At 41.0% G+C, this 27,828-nt stretch overlaps 1 protein-coding gene and 1 long non-coding RNA gene across 2 annotated transcripts in view; one reads left to right on the forward strand and one right to left on the reverse strand.

Moving 5' to 3' along the window:
• The window catches only part of LOC308701275 (E3 ubiquitin-protein ligase TRIM39-like), a gene marked incomplete at both ends in the record, with an annotated part of 29,560 nt that overhangs the window by 523 nt on the left and 1,209 nt on the right, over positions 1 to 27,828 (reverse strand). The window contains 5 exons of the mRNA XM_081383471.1: positions 4,335 to 4,723; positions 7,775 to 7,824; positions 9,969 to 10,095; positions 20,325 to 20,995; positions 27,468 to 27,580. Of these exons, the coding sequence (XP_081239597.1) occupies positions 4,335 to 4,723; positions 7,775 to 7,824; positions 9,969 to 10,095; positions 20,325 to 20,995; positions 27,468 to 27,580 (1,350 nt within the window). The remainder of the gene's footprint in view (positions 1 to 4,334; positions 4,724 to 7,774; positions 7,825 to 9,968; positions 10,096 to 20,324; positions 20,996 to 27,467; positions 27,581 to 27,828) is intronic.
• On the forward strand, positions 13,792 to 15,934 carry LOC308700599. The gene is made up of 3 exons (XR_014031326.1): positions 13,792 to 13,872; positions 14,351 to 14,949; positions 15,040 to 15,934. It is a non-coding gene; the product is annotated as an uncharacterized lncRNA (long non-coding RNA).

Consider the following 27,828-nt stretch of genomic DNA (forward strand, 5'->3'; position numbering starts at 1 on the left):
TTACTAAAAGCCGGACGATTTTGTCTTTAAAAGTCATTTGCTGTGTAGTGATCTTAGAGTAGAGTGCCATGTTTTGTAGTCCTTTGTAGTTTTTCTTGTAGATTAGTTCATGATTGTTCCCAGGTGTGTCTTCGCCAATCTCCCCTTGAGTGTAAATATACCCCAGTGTTTCTCATGTTCTTGGTCTGAGGGTTGTTCCATAAAACAAGATTAGAATACAAGCCAGGCTTATTTTGGTTAGTCAGACTTAACGTCGGTTGATTCTGTTTCATAAAGCAAACTTAAAATAGTTTGAACTCAGTTACCTCTGGCAACTTATGCTGGGAAACTAGCCTGGTCCAGGACAGGCTAACGGTCAGGCTAAGCCTCAGCTGTTACACAGATCCTCTAACACTGACCAATAGGAAATGATTAGTTCATCTTTGGGGTCTGAGTCCTTCGTTCTTTTGTCACGTGACAGCCATATTGAATACTTAACCTAGTTAATAATTCACAACCTGCTTACAAACAAGTGCGGAGTTAGTTTTGTGGATCCACTTGGATGATGCGACGGGAGCCACAGTACAACGGCACCTCCTACAATACTGATGATGTCACAGGCTCAGATTTGCTTGACCAATCGGCTGAAAGGGGCGTCTCATGACCGCCCACATGTGCAAAATTAATTTTTTAAGTCATTTATCTGTTTTTGACCCGTGAACCAAAATACAAAAAATCAAGCCGAAATTTCGTTTTTTCGTTTTTTTTTCTGTTGAAAAAAACAAAACAAAAAAAAACGAATAAAGGCGCGTTTTCTCGTTTTTGCTAAACTCATTTCAAGTTGAAAAACAAACTATCAGAAAGTACATTGACCATTTTCTGACGATTTTCATTTCTTAACATATCCTCGGCTCGGATACTTAAAAAAACATGGCGGCCAGCAGCCAATCAGCTTTCAGTGGCGAATGGCCTACCATTACAAAAATGGATATATTTGTACTTCTCATAATTTTTTTTAAATAATGTAACGTAATTTAAATAGCTTTCACATCACTGTAAAACCCTTTCGCAACCTTTATTTTGAAGAATATCAGTTTTCAGAGTTGCACTGACATGCATTTCAATTTATAAGAACAAAAATGAGCTCAAGCGAAATTTTACAGAAGTTTTCTGTAGTGTCTTATACCAAAATATTCAATACATATGTATCATTCTGTCAATGTCTTTACTCAGACACACAGGCTGACCTTTTGACCTCAAAATAAACAGTGCAGTGGCCAATGTTATCGGTAACTGGTGTTCGGCCATCGATATGATGTTGATTTCCAGAAGCGTCTCACAGGATCTGTGTGTGAGTCTATTGAAAACACATTTAAATGCATTTAAAAGAGCACTTAAAGCATATTATACCCCTATATAAAAAAAAAAACATTCCCCCTAAATATGAGTGGGGGAATGCGGGGGAGTGTGCGAAGACACACCTGGGAACAATCATGAACTAATCTACCTCATATTTAGGGGGAATGTTTTTTTTTTATATAGGGGTACAAAACATCAAAGCTTGTGACACACATCACCATGGAGATTACTCATCATTTTAACAAGATGTCGTGTTGTTTTTAGCTGTATGATGCCATCCCAGGTATAATGAAGCGGTTGCCAGGACCTCGTCAGACAATAATCTCAAACAGCACTCTTACTCATGAGATATGGATTAAATATTGGAGACATGATGAAAGTCAAGTCAAGTCAAGTATATTTGTATAGCGCTTTTCACAATACAGATTGTATCAAAGCAGCTTCACAGTATTAAATTAAAATAATACAACAAAGTTCGTTTCTAGTGGAATTTATTGATTGATAAAATAAAATTAAATATCCCCAACTGAGCAAGCCAAAGGCAACAGTGGCAAGGAACCGAAAAAACTCCATCAAGTGACCTAATGGTGTCCTAAAACTCCATCAGGTGACCTAATGGAGAAAAAAAAAAACCTTGGGAGAACCCGGGCTCAGTCGGGGGCCAGTTCTCCTCTGGCATTTATGAACTAGAGGCCGGATTGTAGTTTGAACTGTAAGATTAAAAATATTATATGAATGCCTGGCCGAAAAGATGCGTCTTAGAGCGAGTCCGAGCAACGAACAGTATCAGGAAGGCTATTCCAGAGTTTCGGAGCCAAATGTGAAAATGCTCTCCCTCCTTTGGTTGATCTGGATATCCTAGGTATGACCAAAAGCCTCGAATTTACTGACCTTAAAGAGCGCGATGGATTATAGGGGGATAGAAGATCGGTTAAATAGACTGGAGCTAAGCCGTTTAGGGCTTTATAAGTCAGTAGCAATACCTTGTAAATAATACGGAACTTTATAGGTAACCAATGCAGTGATGATAAAATCGGTGTTATATGATCATATTTTCTTGATCTAGTAAGAACTCTAGCGGCGGCATTTTGGACTAACTGTAGCTTGTTTATTGAGGATGCAGGACAACCAGCTAATAAAGCATTACAGTAATCTAATCTCGAGGTCATGAATGCATGAACTAACTTTTCTGCATCAGAAACTGATAGCATGTTACGTAGCTTAGCAATGTTTCTAAGGTGGAAAAAGGCTGTTTTTGTAACATGAAATATGATTTTCAAAAGACAGGTTGCAGTCAAGTATAACACCCATGTATTTTACTGTAGTGGATAAAGTAACAGGACATCCTACGATGTTAAAGTTGTATTGTGAAAGGTTTTGTGGGCATTTTTTTTAACCGATAAGTATTACCTCTGTCTTGTCAGGATTTAATAAAAGAAAATTACTCGTCATCCAATCTTTTATATCTTTAACACACTCTGTCAATTTGGATAATTTAGCGTTTTCATCCGACCGTGATGAAATATAGATTTGAGTGTCATCAGCATAACAATGGAAACTAATTCCATGTTTCCTTATAATATTTCCAAGTGGCAGCATATATATTGAGAATAATAGAGGGCCTAACACAGATCCCTGCGGCACTCCATAGTTTACTGGAGTTATGATCGATTTTTCTCCATTTAAATAAACAAAATGGTAGCGGTCAGATAGGTATGATCTGAACCAGCTTAATGCTTGTCCTTGAACACCAGTATAATTTTGTAGTCGATCTAAGAGTATTGTGTGATCTATAGTATCGAACGCAGCACTAAGATCAAGTAAAACTAGTATTGAGATACAGCCTTGGTCAGAAGCTAAGAGTAAATCATTTGTGATTTTAACGAGCGCAGTTTCAGTGCTATGGTGCGGCCTGAATCCTGACTGAAACTTTTCATAGATGTCATTTTCTTGTAAGAAAGAGCCCAGTTGAGCGGACACAACTTTTTCTAGTATTTTAGACATAAATGGAAGATTTGAAATGGGTCTATAATTTGCTAGATTATTATGATCTAATTGTGGTTTCTTAATGAGAGGTTTTATAACTGCCAGTTTAAATGTTTTTGGAACATGATCTAAAGATAAAGACGAGTTAATAATATTGAGGAGAGGCTCTTCCACTACAGGTAACACTTCTTTCAGTAGTTTAGTTGGTATAGGATCTAATAAACATGTTGTTGTTTTAGAGGAAGTGATAAGTTTATTTAACTCTTTTTGTTCTATAGTTGTAAAGCACTGTAATTGTTCTTGCGGGGTGATAATTAAGGCTGAATTATAAGGCGCGATTGAGGATTGAACGTTTACAATTGTGGTTCTGATGTTTTCTATTTTCTCAGTGAAGAAGTTCATGAAATCATTACTACTAAACTGTAACGGGATATTTTGTTCGGGTGATGTCTGTTTATTTGTTAGTCTAGCCACGGTGTTAAATAAAAACCTTGGATTGTTTTGGTTATTTTCTATTAGTTTGCGGAGGTGCTCAGCCCTGGCCGCTTTTAGGGCCTTTTTATAACGTGACATACTGTCTTTCCATGCGATTCTAAAGACCTCTAAATTAGTTTGTTTCCATTTACGCTCTTAATTACGGGTTTCTCTCTTTAGAACATGCGTAGTATTGTTGTACCAGGGTGCTTTAATTTTCTCTCTGACCTTTTTTAATCTAATGGGTGCAACAACATCCAATGTTCTAGAGAGAATGGTGCTCATAGTGCTAGTTAGTTCTTCTAGTTCATCTGTTTGTTTGGCTTCAGGCAGCAGCTGAGACAGATTAGATAAGCAATTTGAGAAATCATCTATGGTGGATGAAAGGAAAGCAGGAAGATCCAGATCTACAGGAGTGACGTTTACTGACTATTGACCGGTAAGATCCTCAGAGAGTCAGAAAAATAACACCAGAAGAATGGAAAGAGTGTGTGAGTGAAGGTGGTTGTGAATGTGTGTAGATGTGTGTTAGTTACAGGATCAGAGAACGACACCGTTCCTCCGTCATAGTCCAGATAAACTCTCACACGATCAAGCTTCTGATTAACAGGAAAACCAGAACCTAAAGACACTCCGTACTGATGATACTGCACACTCCAGACATCAGTGTTGAAGAAATCATCTCCCTTCCTCTGGTTTGATGCTGTAGTTACTCCAAGAGTCCACCATGAACTCTCTTTAACCTCCACATCCCAGCAGTGTGTTCCTGAGTTAAAACCCTCTGAACCCAGAACACACTCATACCAGTTAAATCTCTCTGGATTATCAGGAAGAAGTGGATTGTTCTCGCTGTTTCCCACACTGGTCAGATCATCAGACAGGACGAGACGTGGATGAGCCGTGTTTGGATCCAGAATCACAGGAGCTGATGAGACACAATCAACAGAAGCTTTTATTCTGATCTTCATATTATGATCGACAGTGAACCCAACACAGATTATTATGAATTATGACACTCGTCCTGTTGATCAAACACATTTTCCTCAGATCACTGTCAGTGCTGTTATTAGTTTCACACTCGTTTTTATCATCAGCGTTTAACGGCATCAACTAACATTACATATGAGATTCAGACATTCATGTCCATCAAGAGAAACTGATACTTTGGGAAATTTAAATAACAATAAATCACTGAGATGTGTTGAGATTTATGCTGTAGATGAAGAACTGTAAGTGTGTGTCTGATCTTCAGCATCTGATCATCTTCATTTTACTGGCTCTTATAGTCTGTGTTTTGTTTTAAATAAGTTTATTATGACTGTCTGTTGTGTTTGACTTAAAATCATGAATCACCTTTAACACTTCCTAGTCACGCCCTAGCAACCATTGTCGAGCACCCTAGCAACCCAACTCCAAAGAGGGATATCTGCTAATCTGAATGTCATAAAGGAGTTGCGTTTTTTTTATTTTATCATTCATACTGGCAAGCAGCCTTTGAAGTAACATCATTGACAGCTGCCAAGCCACTCCCTAGCAACTACGATGAAAATATAGATATGCAAAAAAGCAATCGTGGTACTAATGATGCGATTTCTACATTAACGCACCTTGTTTTAAAGCATCTGGAGAATCCAGCTGCTTATGCTAGGCTACTTTTTATTGATTTTAGTTCTGCGTTCAACTCCATTCAACCACACAAACTGTTCTGCCTCTGTAAGAGGCTGTGTATAATTTACAATGGACATCTACGTTTATAAATATTATAATTTCGTGATTGTTTAATATTCTGTGTAAGTCTTATTTAACTGCCGCTATTATGTAAGCTCCTATGTGAGGACTTTTATTTTGACGCGTTTCCACAATGCGCATTGGGTAACAGGAAACGGCAAGCTCATGGTGCAGTGAACGCTTGAGATATGTTTGTGTTGCATCAATCCTTCTAATCCCCGACGAAAGCATTGGCTGTAAGTTTTTCTGAATAATTTATCGGTCTAGTGCAGTGGTTCTCAACCTCTCCTGCAGGGACCCCCTGACAGGCCATGTTTCTGTTTTAACCCTGAAATGGCACACCTGATTCAATTAATTAAATGCTTAATGAGTAGTTGACTAATTGATTACTTGACTAATTCCTACTCTTCCTGCTCTAGTAACTACTCATTAATTGAATCAGGTGTGCCATTTCAGGGTTAAAACAGAAACATGGCCTGTCAGGGGGTCCCTGCAGGAGAGGTTGAGAACCACTGGTCTAGTGTATACTGCAGGAGTTTAAACGTGATATAATTGAAGATGTTTATGTTAGTGCCGTTCGACGCTGGTGCGTTGTATTGATAATGCTTCTAACCCGAGTTAGCAATGTATCTGTATACATTTTACTTGTTACACTGTTAATATGTATATCATTTTGATTTCTAATAAGTTTTTTATATTTCTTTCATTTTATTTACAGTTTTACTCGGTTCAATGGCCGGTGTTTTTGCCCGTGTAAATTGCACTACATGATGTACCATTAAATGAGCAAGATGCTCATATCCTGGCTCTTGAACAGAGTTTGGCTTGCTGTTTGTCTATGTACACGCTTCGAAAGCAAACACGTAGAGAGAGCAGTACAGTAAAAAGACATGGATCAGCGGGTGCAAGAAGTTACTGATGTAATTATGGAAAGTGGAGGAAAAGAAAAGGCATCTTCAGAGGTTTGTTCTAAACGCTCATCATCTTCCTCCAAGTGCTCTGTTGCCAGTGCTGCTGCTAAAGCTAGAGCCTCAGCAGAAGCTGCACGTGCCAAGATGGCGTTTGCAAAAAGACAGCTTGAAATGAAGCAGGAGAAAGCCAGGCTGGAACAGGAGAGAGCTATGGTGGAAGCGAATTTAGAAGCATTGGAAATTGAAAAGGAAGCTGCCGCTGCTCTGGCCGAAGCTGAAGCGTTAGAGACTGCAGTAGCAATGGAACGTGATAACAATCGCAGTGAAAAGAGCATACTTTCATCACATGTGATTTCAATGAGAACAGAAGAGTATGTGAAACACCAGTCTCAGGTGAGCTCTGACTTTGCTACCTTACCTCTGAATAACTCTCTGTTAACCTGTGCAAAGGAATCGACTCCACATGCGATAGGAAAGTCTGAGAGCATGAACGCAGCATACGACAGCGGTGCAGATACTGTTCAGGAGCGGAGCAGAATCTGTCAAGGTGATCGTCAGCAGCGAGCAAGATATCCAGAGTCACTGTACAATCTGCCTCATCCCATACCGAATACTGCATCTAAACCATCTCCATGTCAAGATCCTGCTTCACAAAGGTACACAGTCCATCCAGATATGCAACATTTCTCTCAAAGTCAAGCCGTGCCTATGTTAGATTTTGCTAGATTTGTAGCGCGTAGAGAGCTAGTCACCACAGGACTTACTAAGTTTGATGATAACCCAGAGAACTTCAGAGCATGGGAGTCTTCATTTGTTAATGCTACACAAGACTTACAGCTCTCAGCCGGTGAAGAATTAGACTTATTAGTCAAGTGGCTGGGGAAGGAATTGTCGGATCATGTGAGGAGGATTCGAGCTGTGTATGTTACTAATCCACAAGCTGCTCTTTCACTGTCTTGGATGAGACTTCAAGAATGTTATACAACTCCTGAAGTGATAGAAAGTGCTTTATTTAAGTGCTTGGATAACTTTCCACGTCTATCTCCAAAAGACAACACAAAACTCAGGAAACTCGCAGACCTGCTCATGGAGCTCCTCGCAGCTAAAGGAGACTCATACTTACCGGGGTTAGCTTATCTCGATACCCCTCGTGGTATCAATCCTATAGTGGAGAAGTTACCAGTAAGCTTGCAAGAAAAATGGCTGTTCGCTGGTTCACGTTTCAAAGAAGAGAAAAGGGTCACTTTTCCCCCATTCTCATTCTTCACTAACTTCATTTGCAGTGAAGCTAAAGCCAGGAATGATCCTAGTTTTAAGCTCTCAAACAGTAGTTATACCGTCATCAGAAATGAAAAACCTCTCTTTAAACATGGTGCAAGCAGAGTTCCTGTGTCAGTGCACAAGACAAATGTGTCCACAAATGATGAGTCATATTCAGTGAATGTTAAGGACACTATCAAGAGAGACTTGACGAAGTACTGTCCTATTCATAACAAACTGCATCCTCTGTCAAAATGCAGAGCCTTCAGAAAAAGATCGTTGATGGAACGCAAGATCCTCCTGAAAGAACATAAAAGATGTTTCAGGTGTTGCTCTCCAGATCATGTAGTCAGAGAATGTCTCATGATTCTCAAATGCTCTGAGTGTGATTCTGACAGACATTGTACAGTTATGCACCCTGATATAGCCCCGCCCCTCTCTACACCACCGGTGCAAGAACCAAGCACAGAACAACAGGTCAATACAACCCCAGAGGTAACTTTAAGGTGCACAGAAGTTTGTGGAGAAAGTACTCCAATGCGATCCTGTGCAAAAATGTGCTTGGTGCGTGTATTTCCTCAAGGACAGCAGGGACGAGCCATCAAGATGTATGTCATAATTGACGACCAGGGCAACCGCTCTCTGGCCAAAGGAGAGTTCTTTCGTCTATTTGGAATCCAGAGTAACCCCTCTCCATATTTGTTGAGAACATGCGCTGGTTCCGTAGAAATGTCTGGAAGAAAAGCAGTCGACTTCCAAATAGAGACCCTGGATGGTAAGATGTGTCTTGATCTACCACCACTAATAGAGTGTAACGAGATAATGAGCAGCAGATCTGAAATTCCCACTCCAGAGGTCGCCCTTGCTCATCCACATTTAAAATCGTTGGCACAGTTCATCCCAAAGCTAGATCCTGATGCTCAGATCTTAATACTGCTGGGAAGAGACATGATCCGTGTCCACAAAGTGAGACAACAAATTAATGGGCCTCACAATGCACCCTTCGCACAGCAGTTGGATTTAGGCTGGGTTATTGTAGGTGATGTCTGCATTGACAAAGCCCATAGGCCGATGGTGAGTGTCTTTAAAACTAACATCCTGGAGAATGGTCGCCCATCTCTTCTTACTCCATGCAAGAGTCACCTCAAATTGAAAGAGAAATCGTGTCATGGTGGGGAGCATAAGTCTGTCACTTTTTTCCATTTGTTCAATGACGCTACTTATTGCATGCAAGACAAAGATGAACTTGGGCTCAAGGTATTTGAGAGAACCAAAAATGATAACAAACCTGCCATGCCCTTTGAGGATGAGATCTTCTTGAAAATCATGCAAACAGAGTTTCAACAAGATGAACAGAAAAACTGTGTCGCTCCTTTGCCATTTCGGTCACCCAGACCATTACTCCCAGATAATCGGGAACAAGCTTCGTCTCGCCTTAATTCTTTGCGTCGCACACTGAGCAGAAAACCTGAGATGAAGAAACAGTTTTCCGCCTTCATGGAGAAGCTCTTTCAGAACCATCATGCAGAAAGAGCACCACCTATCCACGAGGATGAACAATGCTGGTACTTACCCATCTTCGGAGTGTATCATCTGCAAAAACCAGGACTGATACGGGTGGTATTTGATTCCAGCGCGCAACACCAAGGTATTTCTCTGAACAATGTGCTCCTCTCAGGCCCTGACCGAAACAACTCCCTGTTAGGTGTGCTGCTAAGGTTCAGGAAAGATCTCATTGCAATTATGGCGGACATCCAACAAATGTTCTATGGTTTCCTGGTGAGAGAAGATCACAGAAACTATCTGAGATTCCTCTGGTACAGAGACAATGACTTGAGCAAAGTGGTAGAATACCGTATGAGAGTACATGTTTTCGGGAATAGCCCTTCTCCGGCAGTGGCCATATACGGTCTACGGTTAGCTGCACAGCAAAGTGAGCAGGAGTACGGAACTGGCACTTCACACTTTGTCAACAGACATTTCTACGTGGATGATGGGCTCATGTCCTTTCCCACAGAAGCTGAAGCGATCGACCTGCTCAAGCGCACTCAAGAATCGCTTTCCAAGTCCAATCTTAAGCTCCATAAGATAGCTTCAAACAGTGTCAAAGTGATGCAAGCTTTCCCACCAGAAGACCTGGCTTCTGGCCTCCAATATCTGAATTTTGGAAATGAGATTTGGCCCACTCAAAAAAGTCTGGGTTTATACTGGGACATAAAGACAGATACCTTCACCTTCAAAGTTGCTACTAATGAACAGCCCTACACTCACCACGGAGTGCTCTCCACCGTGAACAGCATCTTCGACCCTTTGGGCTCGGTGGCACCAGTGACCATCCAAGGCAGAGCGCTAGTACGTGAGCTGATTAAAGAGGTGCATGACTGGGACACAGCCCTTCCTGAAGAGAAAAGAAACAAGTGGGAAGAATGGAGAACCTCACTTCAAAAGCTAAGTAACATTCACATCACACGCACATACCTATGCCATTCACTCTCTAACACTTCATACACCGAGTTGTGTGTCTTTTCAGATGCCTCGAACTCGGCCATAGGGGCAGTGGCTTACATTCGAGCTCTGACTGATGAAGGCGAGGCCAAAGTGGTATTTGTGCTGGGCAAGGCAAAGCTATCACCCCGTCCTGAGCCTTCCATCCCTCGCCTAGAGTTGTGTGGAGCGGTGCTGGCTGTAGAGATGGCTGAACATATCCTTGACGAATTAGACTACAAGCCGAATGCTGTGAAATTCTATTGTGACAGCAAAGTAGTCCTGGGATATATCTACAATGAGTCCAAACTCTTGTTCGTTTATGTGCACAACCGTGTTCAACGGATACGCCAGTTCTTCGCCAGACTTCTCCAGATCAGTGGAATTATGTGCCTACGGATCAGAATCCAGCTGATCTAGCGACGAGATCTGTGGTCGCATCACAGCTTAATGACACTATATGGTTCACAGGACCCAGCTTTCTCTACAACCTGTCCCAAGCACAAGAATGTGAGTTCTTTGAACTGGTGAATTCTAAGGCGGATGCAGAAATCAGACCTTGTGTGACCAGCTTTGTTACTCAAATTGACAGAAGCCACTTTTCAGAACGGTTTCAACGCTTTTCAACCTGGGAATCTTTGCTAAGAGCCGTTTCCTTTCTGATTCATCATGCACGTTCTCACACATCAAGTTCCATCAGCACATCACATGCGTGCAAAGGATGGCATCAGTGCAGCGAAATACGCACTCCTGTAGAGCAGACAACTGCAAAGAGATTAATCCTTCTGCATGTCCAGAAAGATCTATATCCAGAGGAGTATGCTGCTCTGCAGAGGAACGAACAAGTTTTCTGTTCAAGTGGGCTGCGGAATCTCGACCCCTACATCCACAACGATCTTTTGAGGGTTGGTGGACGTCTGAGACATTCTTCTCTTGAATCAGAGGGGAAGAATCCAGTCATCCTCCCAAAGCAAAGTCATGTTGCCAAACTGTTGGTGAGCTACTACCATTCCAAAGTGCACCATCAAGGCCGACAGATTACGGAGGGAGCAATTAGATTGGCTGGCTTGTGGATTGTTGGAGGGAAAAGACTGATAAACTCCATTCTTCATCGTTGTGTGACATGCCTCAGACTCAGAGGAAAGCAGGAAGTCCAGAAGATGGCAGATCTACCTCCTGAGCAGTGTTGGGGAAGTTACTTTTAAAAAGTACTGTTTGCTCGTTACTCGTTACTTTTTAAAAAAGTAATCCGTTACTTTACTTAGTTACCCCATTTGGAAAGTAACTTTTTACGGTACTCGTTACTATTACGTTACTTTTATGTTGCTTGACTTTGGGCAGAACCCAATATCTGTTCCTAAATATGTAGACATAAAGTTATACAATGGAGGACATAACAGGTAATTATTTTGTGCTCTTTATTATAAAAAATAGTATCAATTTCGAAAGAAAAAAAGTCCTTCTCATTGGCGCTGCTGTGTGCGGCAACTTTTATTCTCAGCCGGCTCTGCATCATGGGGTAGAGTGCGACACTCCGCGATGAGCAGCGCGCCCGCACCACTTCTCTCCGCTCCGCTCCCCCTCCCTATCCACCAAACTTTAAATTTCGGCAACAGCCAATAAAGCGCTCCTGCTCTCTAACACCGGTGCGAATCGCGTCTTGATAGCATAGGACAAAATGATATAGAAGACATAAGCTTAGTTTTCAGACATACGACTCACTCTAAGGGAGTAGGAGAAAAAAAAGAGATTTTGAGAGAAAAAAATATATTTTGTTTAAAAGTACACATATTCAAGCTTTCTATATATTTCTCAGGTCTGTGAGACAAGTATAGCTTATCTGAGTTTCGGTTCATTTACAGTATGGAGACGAGCTCCAGTTCACGCGCTGGTGCCGTCATGATTATTTTGCATGCCATATTTACTTTTTTATTAAATTCAGGCAATTAATTGGTTGGTAAAACATTGATTAAAATGAAGATACAATTAATACTCAACGAAATTCGTTTTAAAGAAAGTCTTTCTACAAAAACAAACTTAATAAAGTGGTCTAAATCATGTCTGCCCACTCCATTTATCTCCCGATATATTGCACAAAATTATGATCTTACTCATGCTTTTCACTTTTCATATAATCAACATAGATTAAATTATTTATTTATTTATTTCATTTAAACATAAATATGAAACTAAATAGTTTTCTTTAATTTACTTATTAAATTCAGGCAATTGATTGATAAAACATTTATTAAAATTAAGATACAATTAATACAAAACGAAATTCACTTTAAATACAGGTTTTCTACAAAAACAAACTTAATAAAGTGGTCAAAATCATGTCTCCACACAAAATTGTTATTTTATTTTATTTAAACATAAATATGAAACTAAATCGTTCTCTTCAGATCTCAACCGTTCTCTTCTCTCAAGCGCGCAGCTGAGGCAGTGTCGCTGTCAAATATATCCATGGGAAAAGTAACGTTGCGCCGAATTGAAAAAGGAACTACGTTTCGTTACCAAATTTTTTGTAGTAACGCGTTACACTACTTTTTACCCGAAAAAGTAGTTACGTTACTGTAACGCGTTACTTTGTAACGCGTTACACACAACACTGCTCCTGAGCGCCTCAGTACATCTCCTCCATTTACCTACGTGGGGTTAGATGTTTTTGGTCCATGGACAGTGGTCACTCGACGCACCAGAGGTGGGGTAGCTGAAAACAAAAGGTGGGCTATACACTGTAAAAACTAAAGGAGCCTCAAATACCCTGTCGGATACTCAAGGAACTTCAAAATGTAATTTTGGTGCCTCAAAGCTCTTTCTCCTATAGTAGGGTTACTGGAGGAGCATTGAGAATCTTTGAGGTTCTTGCTGGAACTTATGGGATCCTTTAAGGTTCTGGAGTCACCTTTTCATTACCATGAGACCTCGAAGTGCTTTGGGGGAAAATAGAGGAACTTAAATGTGATAAAAGGGTTATTGGAAGATCTTTTAACATTTAGGTGGTTCCTGAAAGATCTCTAATGTTAAAGCCAGCATCTGGAGGAACCCAATGGTTCAGTGAGGCCCGAATTAGATTATTATTCTATTATTATAATTATTATCCTATTATTATTATTATTATAGGCTACTTAAGTTTGATTCAGTTTACATACCCAGGTGAAAAAGACGTACTATTAAATGTATTAAAAATGTACTTGAGTGTGTTTTTAGTAGACCTACAATACAAATATACTTTAATGCATTTTTATTATTATTATTATAGGCGCGTTTGATTCAGTATACATACCCAGGTGAAAAAGACGTACTATTAAATGTATTAAAAATGTACTTCAGTGTGTTTTTAGTAGACCTACAATACAAATATACTTTAATGCATTTTTAATACATTTAACAGTAACCTAGTCTTTTTCACTTGGGTAGCTTACATATATTTAGTAGCCTATAGGCCTATTTTATTAAGTAATTTAAACCTTAAACAACAACACTAAATAATAATAATATTATATGAAGAAGAAGAAGCAGGAGGAGAAAAGTATTATTCAGTCACGAAACTGCTGCTATTCCTCTGCTGTCGTCGCTTCAGTGATGCTCGCGCTGCTCGCGCAACAGAGCTCAGCTGATCGACATCAGGAAACTAACGGCTCCTCTCATCAAAGCTTCCGCCGTTTGTTTGGCTCTCCATTACAAGGTTTGTAAACTCGCCAAATAAATATAAATACACAGTCTACTCACTATATATTTAAACACACATATATATAAACTAAATTTATTATACATTACTACGTTTTTACAGTGTTTACCACTCGTTTATTGCACAGTATCTGGTATGAAGGTTTGAGCCGCGATGCTAACTACGTTGATCTAATGAACAAATGGAAATGATTGACTTATTGTCTTAGATTGATTTAGTCATTCAATTCAACATATTTTGTACAACAGTGTCTTCAAATTGCTGATATAGCCTAACTAATTTAGAAAATTCTCTGATTCTTGGCGTTTGTTATGAATAACAAAAACAGGTTATAGTTTGCTCTGTTTTTGTTTAGCCTAACGTTAACTTTACTTACTACAGGTGCCCTCATTCTCTCAAATACCATTTTAAAGCCATTTACTGGTCAATAAATATTATGTTGTGAATAATCAGCTTTGTTCTTTTGTTTCCCCAGAACAAATAATCTGAACATTTCAGTGGCAACATTGAATTACAGTAAGTTACCTGCACCACATGCAGTACTTTATTACTATGAACTTTCTCTGTGAAATTGTATTGTTTGACTGTGTACTTGTGTTTTTTAATCAGTTATTCTCTGAAAATCTTTTCTCATGATCTCAAATCTCATTCATGTAAAATATCCCAGATTTGGTTCACAAATAATGCTATGCATTTTTTCTTATATCTTTATCATTTGCATTTGAATATAAGACATTTTAACTCTGAATTATAACTTCAAGTTTAGTCTTTTTCGACAAAAAAAAAAAAGGAAAAAGCTATTAGGCTTCAGAAGACTTACAACACAACCCATAACACATGAGTTGAACTCATTGATTATTTTTAGGATCTTTTCTGGGACATTTTTGGAGCTTAACCATTTTTACATAAATTGTTGCATTGAATTGAACTAGACAAGTGTACATAAGAATGGTTTCATGAATGATTTACACATTTGTTTTCTTCTTGTGTTTCATGCAGTGAAATTGAATGGTGACTGGGGTCGCATTATGCCTGAGATCTGCTTTTGGGTTCCACAGACAGAAAGTCAAACAGGTTTGGAACGTCACAAGTCTGAGGAAATTATTTAAATTTCACAACTATCACTTTAATAACATTACTAACAGTAAATTTTGTACTTTGCAGGGATCTCGGTAAGTTGAAATACAAGTTTGACCAAGAATAAAAATCCTCCTGTAGACCTGAAAATCATTGAAGTGCCTGGACCATCCACCAGAAAAGAGGAAAAACAAACGGAAAACGATGCTGTACCTTTTCACTTTTCTTACTCGTTAAGTACCTCACACCAACTTGGTCCCATAGTGACATTTTTGACCACAAACGAAATTGCTGATCGTGTGGATTCTTATTGAAATGACTGGAATTCACCAGTGAACATTCACAGAATAACAGATCATTTTACTGCACCTTAATACTGTTTCCAGGTCGAAGCCTCTACTTCCTCTATCTTGTTTCATGAGAATACTCTACAACCATTTATGAACACTGTTGATTCAAGTCACACATTTAAGCTTTTCAAAAGCCATAGTGTACATTACAGTCTCCAGTCTAACAGCATCCCAGACTTAAACATTTTATGATTCAAAATAGCTGAATAACTAACCATCAGAGATTTCAGTATAGAGATAAAGGTTACAGCACAATGAGTGCATATTAGCACTGTTGTTTGTTTTTGGCATCTGATAGAGCTTTTGGACTTGGAAACAGTGATGTCAGACTAACCATCGGGCTGAAACACAAATGTTTAAAGTTAAGTATGATGGACATTTTTTAATTAGTTCAAATGTAATTTTTTTACATTGATTTATTTCGTGGAACATATGTGTTTCCATGCATTTTGTTGAGATGTCTTTACTTGTTTATCTATTGTATATACATGGTTGATTATGTTGCTTATGTATTATACTATTTTTTTGTGTATTCATTGATATTAATCTATAGTTAGCTTTTTTCCCCATGTGCATGGAAGTGTATGTATAAAAATGAATATCAAATATGTAATAAACAATTCTTATTTTGTATTTGGTTCAATTTGTTTATTATAATAGAAGTCAAAGGTAACCATAGTAACAACATGAAATTAAATATAAAAAAAATGAAATTTGGTTCCTGGAGGCACCCAAAGTGGTTCCACACAGTGCCTAATATAAGAGTTCCTCAGGAAACCTGTGTGGTTCCTCAGAGAACCGGCCCTTTTTAAAGGGTGCCTAGAGGATCTACAGACGGTTCCGCCGGTGTGGCAAAGTGAAGAACCCCAAAAGGTTCCTCCAGGCACCTTTAATTTTTACAGTGTATTGTCTTCTCTTCACTGTAATCTGGAGTTTTATGTATTTTTGTTCAGTTCTAGGAGGAGCTCAATACAGCACTGAAGTCCTTACAGGAGAAACTTCAACACAATGAAAAAATGAAAGCAGAGATTGAGAAAACAGTTCGACACATCAAGGTGAGGAAACAGAGACGAGAGTCATTTTCATTACAGCTGTTGGATCACTTATACCGTTATGATCTGACATAATGGATAACCGTTTATTATTTCTGTAAATGACGAGCTTCTGCTTCTGGATCCGTTTTATGTCGGGTATCCGAGTTTATCTTGGATATTAATGATGTGTGTCGATTGAGATGATTGAAGTGAATGTGATGTGATTTCAGTCTCAAGCTGAGCACACAGAGCATCAGATTAAACAGCAGTTTAAGATGCTTCATCAGTTTCTCAGCGGTGAAGAACACGCTACAGTCACTGCACTGAGGGAGGAAGAGGAGCAGAAGGAGCAGAGGATGAAGGAGAAGCTGGATGAGATGAACAGACACATCTCAGCTCTTTCACACACAATCAAAGACATGGAGGAGATGATGAAAGCCAATGACGTCTGCTTTCTGAAGGTCTGATCTCAGATCATTGGTTGATTGATTGATGATTGATTGAGTTCTTGATGATAAATGGTGTGTTTGTTCTGCAGGAGTTTCCAGGCTCAATGGAAAGGTGAGTGATCTGCTCCTGTCTCTGGTCTCTCTGGTTCTGATCCAAAGCCACTGCAGTTCTGACTCCTGAATGTTCTTCCAGAGTCCAGAGCTCACAGCCGGATCCACAGATGGCTTCTGGAGCTTTGATTCATGTGCCACGATACTTGGGCAACCTGACGTTCAGAGTCTGGAAGATGATGCAGGACTACATCCGCTACAGTGAGTCTGACTGCAGGAGATCTGAGCTGGACATGATGGATGGGTGGAGAGTTAGAGGCGCTTCATGACAGAGATAGATAGATAGATAGATGGATGGATGGATGGATGGATGGATGGATGGATAGATAGATAGATCTATCTAACACAATTAGCATTTTGCTAACATGATGCTAACACATTTATCATGTTGTTAACATGATTAGTATGTTCTTAGCATGATGCTAACATGATTAGTATTTTGCAAACATGCTTTTAACCAAATGTTAACAAGATTAGCATGTTGCTAGCATGATGCTAACACAATCACAATGTTGCTTGCATGTTTTAGCAAGATGCTAATATGATTAACATAATGCTAGCATGATTAACAAGTTGTTAAGATGATGCTAGCATAATTAACATCTTAACATGATGCTCAAATGATTAGAATGCTGCTACTGCGTTTAAGTTAGCATTATTGACGTTTCAACACTTAGTTAATCGCTATTAGCATGTAGCTATTCTGCTAGCATGTGAAGCATGATGGAAGTCCTGTTTGCTAGCATTAGTCAAAGGAGCCAACCACCATGTCTCTACGATGTTCTGGTGCAGAGTTATAGGTCTTGCTGAACAGTTGCTAGGGTACTCTGTCTAGTTCAAGGTCAAGGTAACATTTATTGTCTCCCTTAGGAGAAATTTGTTTTAGATTAGGGAAACTGCTGCCACATCAAGACATAACGAATATAACATACAACATATAAAATGAAAATAAAAGTAAAACACATTTCAATCCCAAAATCCTACATCATAAAAACAGTACATATATCATGTATCATAGCACAACACAGCCCTCAGTTCCTGCCTCTTGTACCCTCTATTACCATTATTTATCCTCCTGCAGTTGCTCATTAATTAATTTAATAGACAACTGTAAAAATTAATATTTATATCGGTTATACTTGCATAATGTACTGTAACCCTGTATCTCCGACCAGAGTTCATCAGCGTATACTCAGGATACAAAACATGCAAAGAGTCTAATAAAATCTTGTTGGCCTGCTGGATGGTGCAAAGCTCAAAAATATCCTGTAAAGAGCAAATTGTCTGTCCCCCCATGATTTTTCCTGCCACTCTCAACACGTTATTTATTTGGGCTCTTCATTTTACTGTTAAACTTCCGAACCAAACAATAATTCCATACCTTAAAACAGACCCAATCATTGCTTTATAAAAAATGAACATGATATTACTGCTCACTCCAAACAATCGCAATCTCCGTAAAAAATGTAAACGCTGGTGGACCCTTGTGCACACCCATGATACATGTGTGTGCCACTTAAACTCACTATCAATGTAAACCCCCAAATATTTATATGAGGTAACCTGCTCAATAGCTTCACCATGGACCACAACAGAGCTCCTATCCCCCACTGATCTGGGGTCTATGATGACCTCTTCAGTTTTTTTAACATTGATCTGTAGATAATGGTCGTCACACAAGCCCACAAACGCTTCTATAGCAGCTTTGTAGTCATCAATATTGCAGTCTCTTGTCAACAATTGCAATACTACTGTGTCATCCAAAATTTTATAATAAATTGATTTGATTGCTGACTAATACAGTCGTTTGTATACAAAGTAAACAGAAGTGGTGAACTTACGCACCCTTGCGGGGCCCCTGTACTATTTACTGCAACATCCGACAACACTGAGTTAAATTTCACCTGTTGTGTCCTATTTGTTAAAAATGAATAATACCAATTAATTATAAAAGGATTAACTTGTAGATTAATTAATTTATCTAACAGTTTGTGTACTGCTCTCTCTACGTGTTTGCTCAAGCGTTCACTGCACCATGAGCTCGCCGTTTCCTGTTACCCAATGCGCATTGTGGAAACGCGTCAAAATAAAAGTCCTCACATAGGAACTTACATAATTAAATAAATTATAAGTATATTCAACAGCCAGTTAAATAAAACTTACACAGAATATTAAACAATCACGAAATTATAATATTTATAAACGTAGATGTCTATTGTAAATTATACACAGCCTCTAACAGAGGCAGAACCAGGCCCGGCTGCAGGATGAAATGACTGAGGGGGCATGTGAAATTGTTAAGGGGGCTTAACTTTATACCATCAATGAACAATACACACTGATAACTTGCTTACTAAAAAAGATAAGCCAGCGTCATTTATTATGCATATATTAACCCTTTCACGCTTAATTTTAATATTCTAACTGACTCCCCATAGTGAGTTTTTTCAAGGCGACTGCTATTTTAGAATTTAGAACGTTCCCCCCTTAATGTTTCCATGGCGACGCGTCATATTTGTCACGTGACACACCGCAGACGTATCGGTTTTATTTCCTTTTCCCTTTTTTATTCAAAATATTCACAAACTTGCTTACCATGTCATCAACTATCTAATATTCCGATTCTCAAAAATGTGTATGTGAGTGTGTTTGGTCATTTAAAACCCTTTATAAATAATCTTGATCTTCTTGATCTATAACGTGAGATGGCTGTTTCTTTGCGCCGCAGTTCAGAGAATCCTGTGAGTCATCAATTTCTCCCGAAATACATGCAAGAAAGTGGAATAGAAGAATAGAGTAAACTACTTTATAGTTACTTCCACTGTGTTTGTCTGATGTGAATAACACACGTCGGCAAATTATATTTGAATAGATTATTATTGCTGCTTCCACAGACATCAGTGTGTATTTTACAAACTCCAAATGTATTGTTTTACTAGTGCTTATGTGTATTTAAATGTCTGAAACCTAAAATAAACATTATGAGGTTGAAAACACTGCATTACTGTGATATATGACAGCGCTGAGCGCGTCCGTCTCTGGCTCAGCGGCGCCAACCAACGCGCGAAAGCACAGTTTGAATCTGGCAGTTATGTCACGTCGTGAAGATTCTAAATCCCATATGTGGGACCGTACTCTCAGGGGCAAAGAAATAAAAAAAAAAAATCCCATATATGGGACTGTACAGCTCAAAAGGTTAAACATTTCATTTGTAACCATGAATACAAAAATGAAACTGAGGGGGCACAAATCAGATCTGAGGGGGCAATGCCCCCTTTTGCCCCCTCGTGGCGCCGGGCCTGGGCAGAACACTACCCACCTGGCATTATTAATGTCACTATAACAGTCCCTGGTTAGTCTTACTTAGTCCTCTTTAGCTAGGAGTAAGATCACATCAGAAATAGGTCGTAAGAATGTTTTTACGTTACCACCTGAGGTTGTTTTAACTTCTATCTTGCGGACCTTTCCGTCACTGCTCGGGAAAACGGATGTGATTAAGCCCAAAGGCCAGTCATTCCTTGGGAACTGAGCTTGTTTCAACAACACAACATCTCCAATGTGCAAGTTTCGGTGAGTTTCGTGCCACTTGCGTCGAGGTTGGAGAGTACTGATGTATTCTTTTCGCCATCGGCTCCAGAACTCGTTGGCCAATGCTTGTACTTGTCTCCACTGACATCTTAGGAGATCCCTCTCAGTGCAGTTCTCAATTGGGACAGGTACTCCTGGCTTATGGGTAAGGAGCATGGCTGGAGTGAGTACGCATGGATAATAGGGATCCGATGAGACGGGAACCAGAGGTCTAGCGTTTATGATTGCGGACACCTCTGCCATCAGAGTGCAAAGTACCTCATGAGTCAAGTGAGCATGTTTCTTCTGCAACAGCATTGCGTCTAGGATCCTGCGACTCACGCCGATCATGCGTTCCCACGCTCCCCCCATGTGGGAAGCGTGTGGAGGATTGAATTCCCACGTACAGCCATTCTCATGGAGGTATTTCAGAAGACTAGTCTGGTTCTCTTTTGTTGGTTGCATGCCCAATTCCTGGCTAGCTCCGACAAAGTTGGTACCTCTGTCCGATCTGAGCTGTTTTGCTGGTCCCCTCACAGCAAAAAAAACGTCGCAGAGCGTTGATGCAACTGGCAGTGTTCATGGATTCTATAACTTCTATGTGTACTGCTCGTATACTCATACACGGAGAAGAGTACACTGTAAAAATTAAAGGTGCCTGGAGGAACCTTTTGGGGTTCTTCACTTTGCCACACCGGCGGAACCGTCTGTAGATCCTCTAGGCACCCTTTAAAAAGGGCCGGTTCTCTGAGGAACCACACAGGTTTCCTGAGGAACTCTTATATTAGGCACTGTGTGGAACCACTTTGGGTGCCTCCAGGAACCAAATTTCATTTTTTTTATATTTAATTTCATGTTGTTACTATGGTTACCTTTGACTTCTATTATAATAAACAAATTGAACCAAATACAAAATAAGAATTGTTTATTACATATTTGATATTCATTTTTATACATACACTTCCATGCACATGGGGAAAAAAGCTAACTATAGATTAATATCAATGAATACACAAAAAAATAGTATAATACATAAGCAACATAATCAACCATGTATATACAATAGATAAACAAGTAAAGACATCTCAACAAAATGCATGGAAACACATATGTTCCACGAAATAAATCAATGTAAAAAAATTACATTTGAACTAATTAAAAAATGTCCATCATACTTAACTTTAAACATTTGTGTTTCAGCCCGATGGTTAGTCTGACATCACTGTTTCCAAGTCCAAAAGCTCTATCAGATGCCAAAAACAAACAACAGTGCTAATATGCACTCATTGTGCTGTAACCTTTATCTCTATACTGAAATCTCTGATGGTTAGTTATTCAGCTATTTTGAATCATAAAATGTTGAAGTCCGGGATGCTGTTAGACTGGAGACTGTAATGTACACTATGGCTTTTGAAAAGCTTAAATGTGTGACTTGAATCAACAGTGTTCATAAATGGTTGTAGAGTATTCTCATGAAACAAGATAGAGGAAGTAGAGGCTTCGACCTGGAAACAGTATTAAGGTGCAGTAAAATTATCTGTTATTCTGTGAATGTTCACTGGTGAATTCCAGTCATTTCAATAAGAATCCACACGATCAGCAATTTCGTTTGTGGTCAAAAATGTCACTATGGGACCAAGTTGGTGTGAGGTACTTAACGAGTAAGAAAAGTGAAAAGGTACAGCATCGTTTTCCGTTTGTTTTTCCTCTTTTCTGGTGGATGGTCCAGGCACTTCAATGATTTTCAGGTCTACAGGAGGATTTTTATTCTTGGTCAAACTTGTATTTCAACTTACCGAGATCCCTGCAAAGTACAAAATTTACTGTTAGTAATGTTATTAAAGTGATAGTTGTGAAATTTAAATAATTTCCTCAGACTTGTGACGTTCCAAACCTGTTTGACTTTCTGTCTGTGGAACCCAAAAGCAGATCTCAGGCATAATGCGACCCCAGTCACCATTCAATTTCACTGCATGAAACACAAGCAGAAAACAAATGTGTAAATCATTCATGAAACCATTCTTATGTACACTTGTCTAGTTCAATTCAATGCAACAATTTATGTAAAAATGGTTAAGCTCCAAAAATGTCCCAGAAAAGATCCTAAAAATAATCAATGAGTTCAACTCATGTGTTATGGGTTGTGTTGTAAGTCTTCTGAAGCCTAATAGCTTTTTCCTTTTTTTTTTTTGTCGAAAAAGACTAAACTTGAAGTTATAATTCAGAGTTAAAATGTCTTATATTCAAATGCAAATGATAAAGATATAAGAAAAAATGCATAGCATTATTTGTGAACCAAATCTGGGATATTTTACATGAATGAGATTTGAGATCATGAGAAAAGATTTTCAGAGAATAACTGATTAAAAAACACAAGTACACAGTCAAACAATACAATTTCACAGAGAAAGTTCATAGTAATAAAGTACTGCATGTGGTGCAGGTAACTTACTGTAATTCAATGTTGCCACTGAAATGTTCAGATTATTTGTTCTGGGGAAACAAAAGAACAAAGCTGATTATTCACAACATAATATTTATTGACCAGTAAATGGCTTTAAAATGGTATTTGAGAGAATGAGGGCACCTGTAGTAAGTAAAGTTAACGTTAGGCTAAACAAAAACAGAGCAAACTATAACCTGTTTTTGTTATTCATAACAAACGCCAAGAATCAGAGAATTTTCTAAATTAGTTAGGCTATATCAGCAATTTGAAGACACAGTTGTACAAAATATGTTGAATTGAATGACTAAATCAATCTAAGACAATAAGTCAATCATTTCCATTTGTTCATTAGATCAACGTAGTTAGCATCGCGGCTCAAACCTTCATACCAGATACTGTGCAATAAACGAGTGGTAAACACTGTAAAAACGTAGTAATGTATAATAAATTTAGTTTATATATATATGTGTGTTTAAATATATAGTGAGTAGACTGTGTATTTATATTTATTTGGCGAGTTTACAAACCTTGTAATGGAGAGCCAAACAAACGGCGGAAGCTTTGATGAGAGGAGCCGTTAGTTTCCTGATGTCGATCAGCTGAGCTCTGTTGCGCGAGCAGCGCGAGCATCACTGAAGCGACGACAGCAGAGGAATAGCAGCAGTTTCGTGACTGAATAATACTTTTCTCCTCCTGCTTCTTCTTCTTCATATAATATTATTATTATTTAGTGTTGTTGTTTAAGGTTTAAATTACTTAATAAAATAGGCCTATAGGCTACTAAATATATGTAAGCTACCCAAGTGAAAAAGACTAGGTTACTGTTAAATGTATTAAAAATGCATTAAAGTATATTTGTATTGTAGGTCTACTAAAAACACACTGAAGTACATTTTTAATACATTTAATAGTACGTCTTTTTCACCTGGGTATGTATACTGAATCAAACGCGCCTATAATAATAATAATAAAAATGCATTAAAGTATATTTGTATTGTAGGTCTACTAAAAACACACTCAAGTACATTTTTAATACATTTAATAGTACGTCTTTTTCACCTGGGTATGTAAACTGAATCAAACTTAAGTAGCCTATAATAATAATAATAATAGGATAATAATTATAATAATAGAATAATAATCTAATTCGGGCCTCACTGAACCATTGGGTTCCTCCAGATGCTGGCTTTAACATTAGAGATCTTTCAGGAACCACCTAAATGTTAAAAGATCTTCCAATAACCCTTTTATCACATTTAAGTTCCTCTATTTTCCCCCAAAGCACTTCGAGGTCTCATGGTAATGAAAAGGTGACTCCAGAACCTTAAAGGATCCCATAAGTTCCAGCAAGAACCTCAAAGATTCTCAATGCTCCTCCAGTAACCCTACTATAGGAGAAAGAGCTTTGAGGCACCAAAATTACATTTTGAAGTTCCTTGAGTATCCGACAGGGTATTTGAGGCTCCTTTAGTTTTTACAGTGTACAGTGACGATCATATAATGCAGTGAAAAAGTAAAACCTACACTCTAAAAAATGCTGGGTTGTTTTAACCCAATTTTGGGTCAAATAGGGACTAACCCAAACGTTGGGTTAAAAATGCAATTTAAAAATGGACAAACCCAGCCATTGGGTTACATTTTTAAATTGCATTTTTAACCCAACGTTTGGGTTAGTCCATATTTGACCCAAAATTGGGTTAAAACAACCCAGAATTTTTTAGAGTGTACCATAAAACAAAGGCAACCTGAGTAAACACAAAGTACAGTTTGTGTCACAGTGTCTGGTTTATGTTCTTTGGGTCACCACTAGATGTCCTCCTTCCTCACGGTGTCCAGCACACTCTTGGACTACATTCCCCATGATCCTTGTCTTTTCATTGCACTCAGCTGTCCCTTATCACTGATCATTGCACTCAACCTGTTTCCCATTATCATTGTCATTTCCCTGTGTATAAATACCCTGCCTGTTTAGTGTTTGTTACGGAGTCCTTGTCTTAGATCACACCACTTTTGAGTACTGCCTTCCTGCCTGTCTGGTATTGTTCTTGTTTTTGGATTGCTTCTCTGGTTTTGACCCCTGCATGGACTGTTTGTGAGTACGGATTCCCCAATAAATCAACTGCTTTTGGATCTTTAATTCCCTGTGTGTGTGTCGTGACAGAAGGACTCCGTCACAAACATAGATCCAGCAGTATGGGGTTTCGTATCCTTCCCCCCAAGAAGGAGAAGGAGAGGAGGGGACGGGTCCAAAACTTAATGGACCTACGCCAGCAGGGCCAGCCGGTGGGATGTCTGGCCCAAAGGTTTTGGACCCTCTCTAGAGGGTTGGAGTACAACGACTCGGCATTGAAGGAATTCTTCAATGTCTGTTTGGATGACCCATTGCCTGGGTGGGAGATGAAGGGGCTGGAGATCCTGGATTTTTGGGGATTTACCAGCTATCTTCAGCATCGGAGCCAGTGGGATACTCCAGTCCTGCCTCCGGTGGTCCAAGTTCCGGTGGTCCCGAGTCCGGTGGTCCCGAGTCCGGTGGTCCCGAGTCCGGTGGTCCCGAGTCCGGTGGTCCTGAGTCCGGTGGTCCTGAAACGGAGGAGGAGAAGGAAGACTCCCTCCGTGACTATCCCGGTGGTCTCAGTGCCGGTGATCTCAGTGCCGGTGATCTCAGTGCCGGTGGTCTCAGTGCCGGTGGTCCCAAATCCAGTGGTCCCAGTTCAGGTGGTCCCGAGTCCGGTGGTCCAGAGTTTGGTGGCTCATAACACTGAGACCATCCCGGAGGTGACTACCGTCCCTGAAGCACCGCCCAGGCTTCTTGCTCTGCCCACACCGCCCAGGCGTCCTGCTCTGCCGACCCCGCCCGAGCTGCTCGCACTGCCTGCGCCAACCCAGCGATCCATCCCGTCTGCCGATCCAGAGACTGTTCCTGAGCCTGTGTCTTCGGACAAGAGGGCCGCCGCTGAGAGTGTTCACGTCACGTCTGCCGAGCCTGTGTCTTCAGACAAGATGGCCGCCGCGGAGAGTGTTCATGTCACGTCTGCCAAGCCTGTATCTTCAGACAAGATGGCCGCTGCCGAGAGTGTTCACGTCACGTCTGCCGAGCTTGTGTTCCCTGACAAGATGGCCGCCGTCGAGCCTGTGTCTGTTCCTGAACCTGAGCCGGTGGTGTCTGTGCCTGAGTCTGTTCCTGAGCCTGTGCCTGTGGCTGTCCCTGAGCCAGTGTCTGTTCCTGAGCCGGAGCCAGTGTCTGTTCCTGAGCCGGAGCCAGTGTCTGTTCCTGAGCCGGAGCCAGTGTCTGTTCCTGAGCCGGAGCCAGTGTCTGTTCCTGAGCCGGAGCCAGTGTCTGTTCCTGAGCCGGAGCCAGTGTCTGTTCCTGAGCCGGAGCCAGTGTCTGTTCCTGAGCCGGAGCCAGTGTCTGTTCCTGAGCCGGAGCCAGTGTCTGTTCCTGAGCCGGAGCCAGTGTCTGTTCCTGAGCCGGAGCCAGTGTCTGTTCCTGAGCCGGAGCCAGTGTCTGTTCCTGAGCCGGAGCCAGTGTCTGTTCCTGAGCCGGAGCCAGTGTCTGTTCCTGAGCCGGAGCCAGTGTCTGTTCCTGAGCCGGAGCCAGTGTCTGTTCCTGAGCCGGAGCCAGTGTCTGTTCCTGAGCCGGAGCCAGTGTCTGTTCCTGAGCCGGAGCCAGTGTCTGTTCCTGAGCCGGAGCCAGTGTCTGTTCCTGTGCCGGAGCCAGTGTCTGTTCCTGTGTCTGTTCCTGTGTCTGTTCCTGTGTCTGTTCCTGTGTCTGTTCCTGTGTCTGTTCCTGTGTCTGTTCCTGTGTCTGTTCCTGTGTCTGTTCCTGTGTCTGTTCCTGTGTCTGTTCCTGTGTCTGTGCCTGTTCCTGAGCCGGTGGTGTCTGTTCCTGAGCCCTCAGTGACCGCGACACTGGCCATTATGGCCACAGCCATGTGGTGTGTGTGGGCTACGCACACACTTGGGCCGGTGGTGTCTGTTCCTGGGCCGGTGGTGTCTGTTCCTGAGCCGGTGGTGCCAGTTCCAGTGCCTGAGCCGGTGGTGCCAGTTCCAGTGCCTGAGCCGGTGGTGCCAGTTCCAGTGCCTGAGCCGGTGGTGCCAGTTCCAGTGCCTGAGCCATTGGTGTCTGTTCCAGTGCCTGCGCCGTGGCCGCCCGAGGGGTCTTCACCGCCGTGGCCGCCCGAGGGGTCTTCACCGCCGTGGCCGCCCGAGGGGTCTTCACCGCCGTGGCCGCCCGAGGGGTCTTCACCGCCGTGGCCGCCCGAGGGGTCTTTACCGCCCTGGCCGCCCGAGGGAAAGTCTCCGCCCTGGCCGCCCGATGAACTGTTGTCTCCGCCCTGGCCGCCCGAGGGAAAGTCTCCGCCCTGGCCGCCCGAGGGACTGTTGTCTCCGCCCTGGCCGCCCGAGGGAAAGTCTCCGCCCTGGCCGCCTGATGGACTGTTGTCTCCGCCCTGGCCGCCCGAGGGAAAGTCTCCCCCCTGGCCGCCGGATGGACTGTTTGCTTCGCCCTGTTCCCCTGATGTATTGTCTGTGTCACCCTGGCCCCCTTTGAGTCTGTTACCCCCTGTTTCTGTTTCCCTTCATGGACCTGGCCCCCTGTCCCTCCCCCTGATCCTCCACCGTGCCACCTCCCTCCTGAACTCTTGTTTTGTTCCGTGTCCTGTCTTGGAGTGTCTGGGAGCCACTCCGTAGAGGGGGGGTTATGTCACAGTGTCTGGTTTATGTTCTTTGGGTCACCACTAGATGTCCTCCTTCCTCACGGTGTCCAGCACACTCTTGGACTACATTCCCCATGATCCTTGTCTTTTCATTGCACTCAGCTGTCCCTTATCACTGATCATTGCACTCAACCTGTTTCCCATTATCATTGTCATTTCCCTGTGTATAAATACCCTGCCTGTTTAGTGTTTGTTACGGAGTCC

The sequence above is a fragment of the Scardinius erythrophthalmus genome (genome assembly GCF_964197995.2).
Source record: "Scardinius erythrophthalmus genome assembly, chromosome: 13".
Classification (NCBI taxonomy): Eukaryota; Metazoa; Chordata; class Actinopteri; order Cypriniformes; family Leuciscidae; genus Scardinius; species Scardinius erythrophthalmus.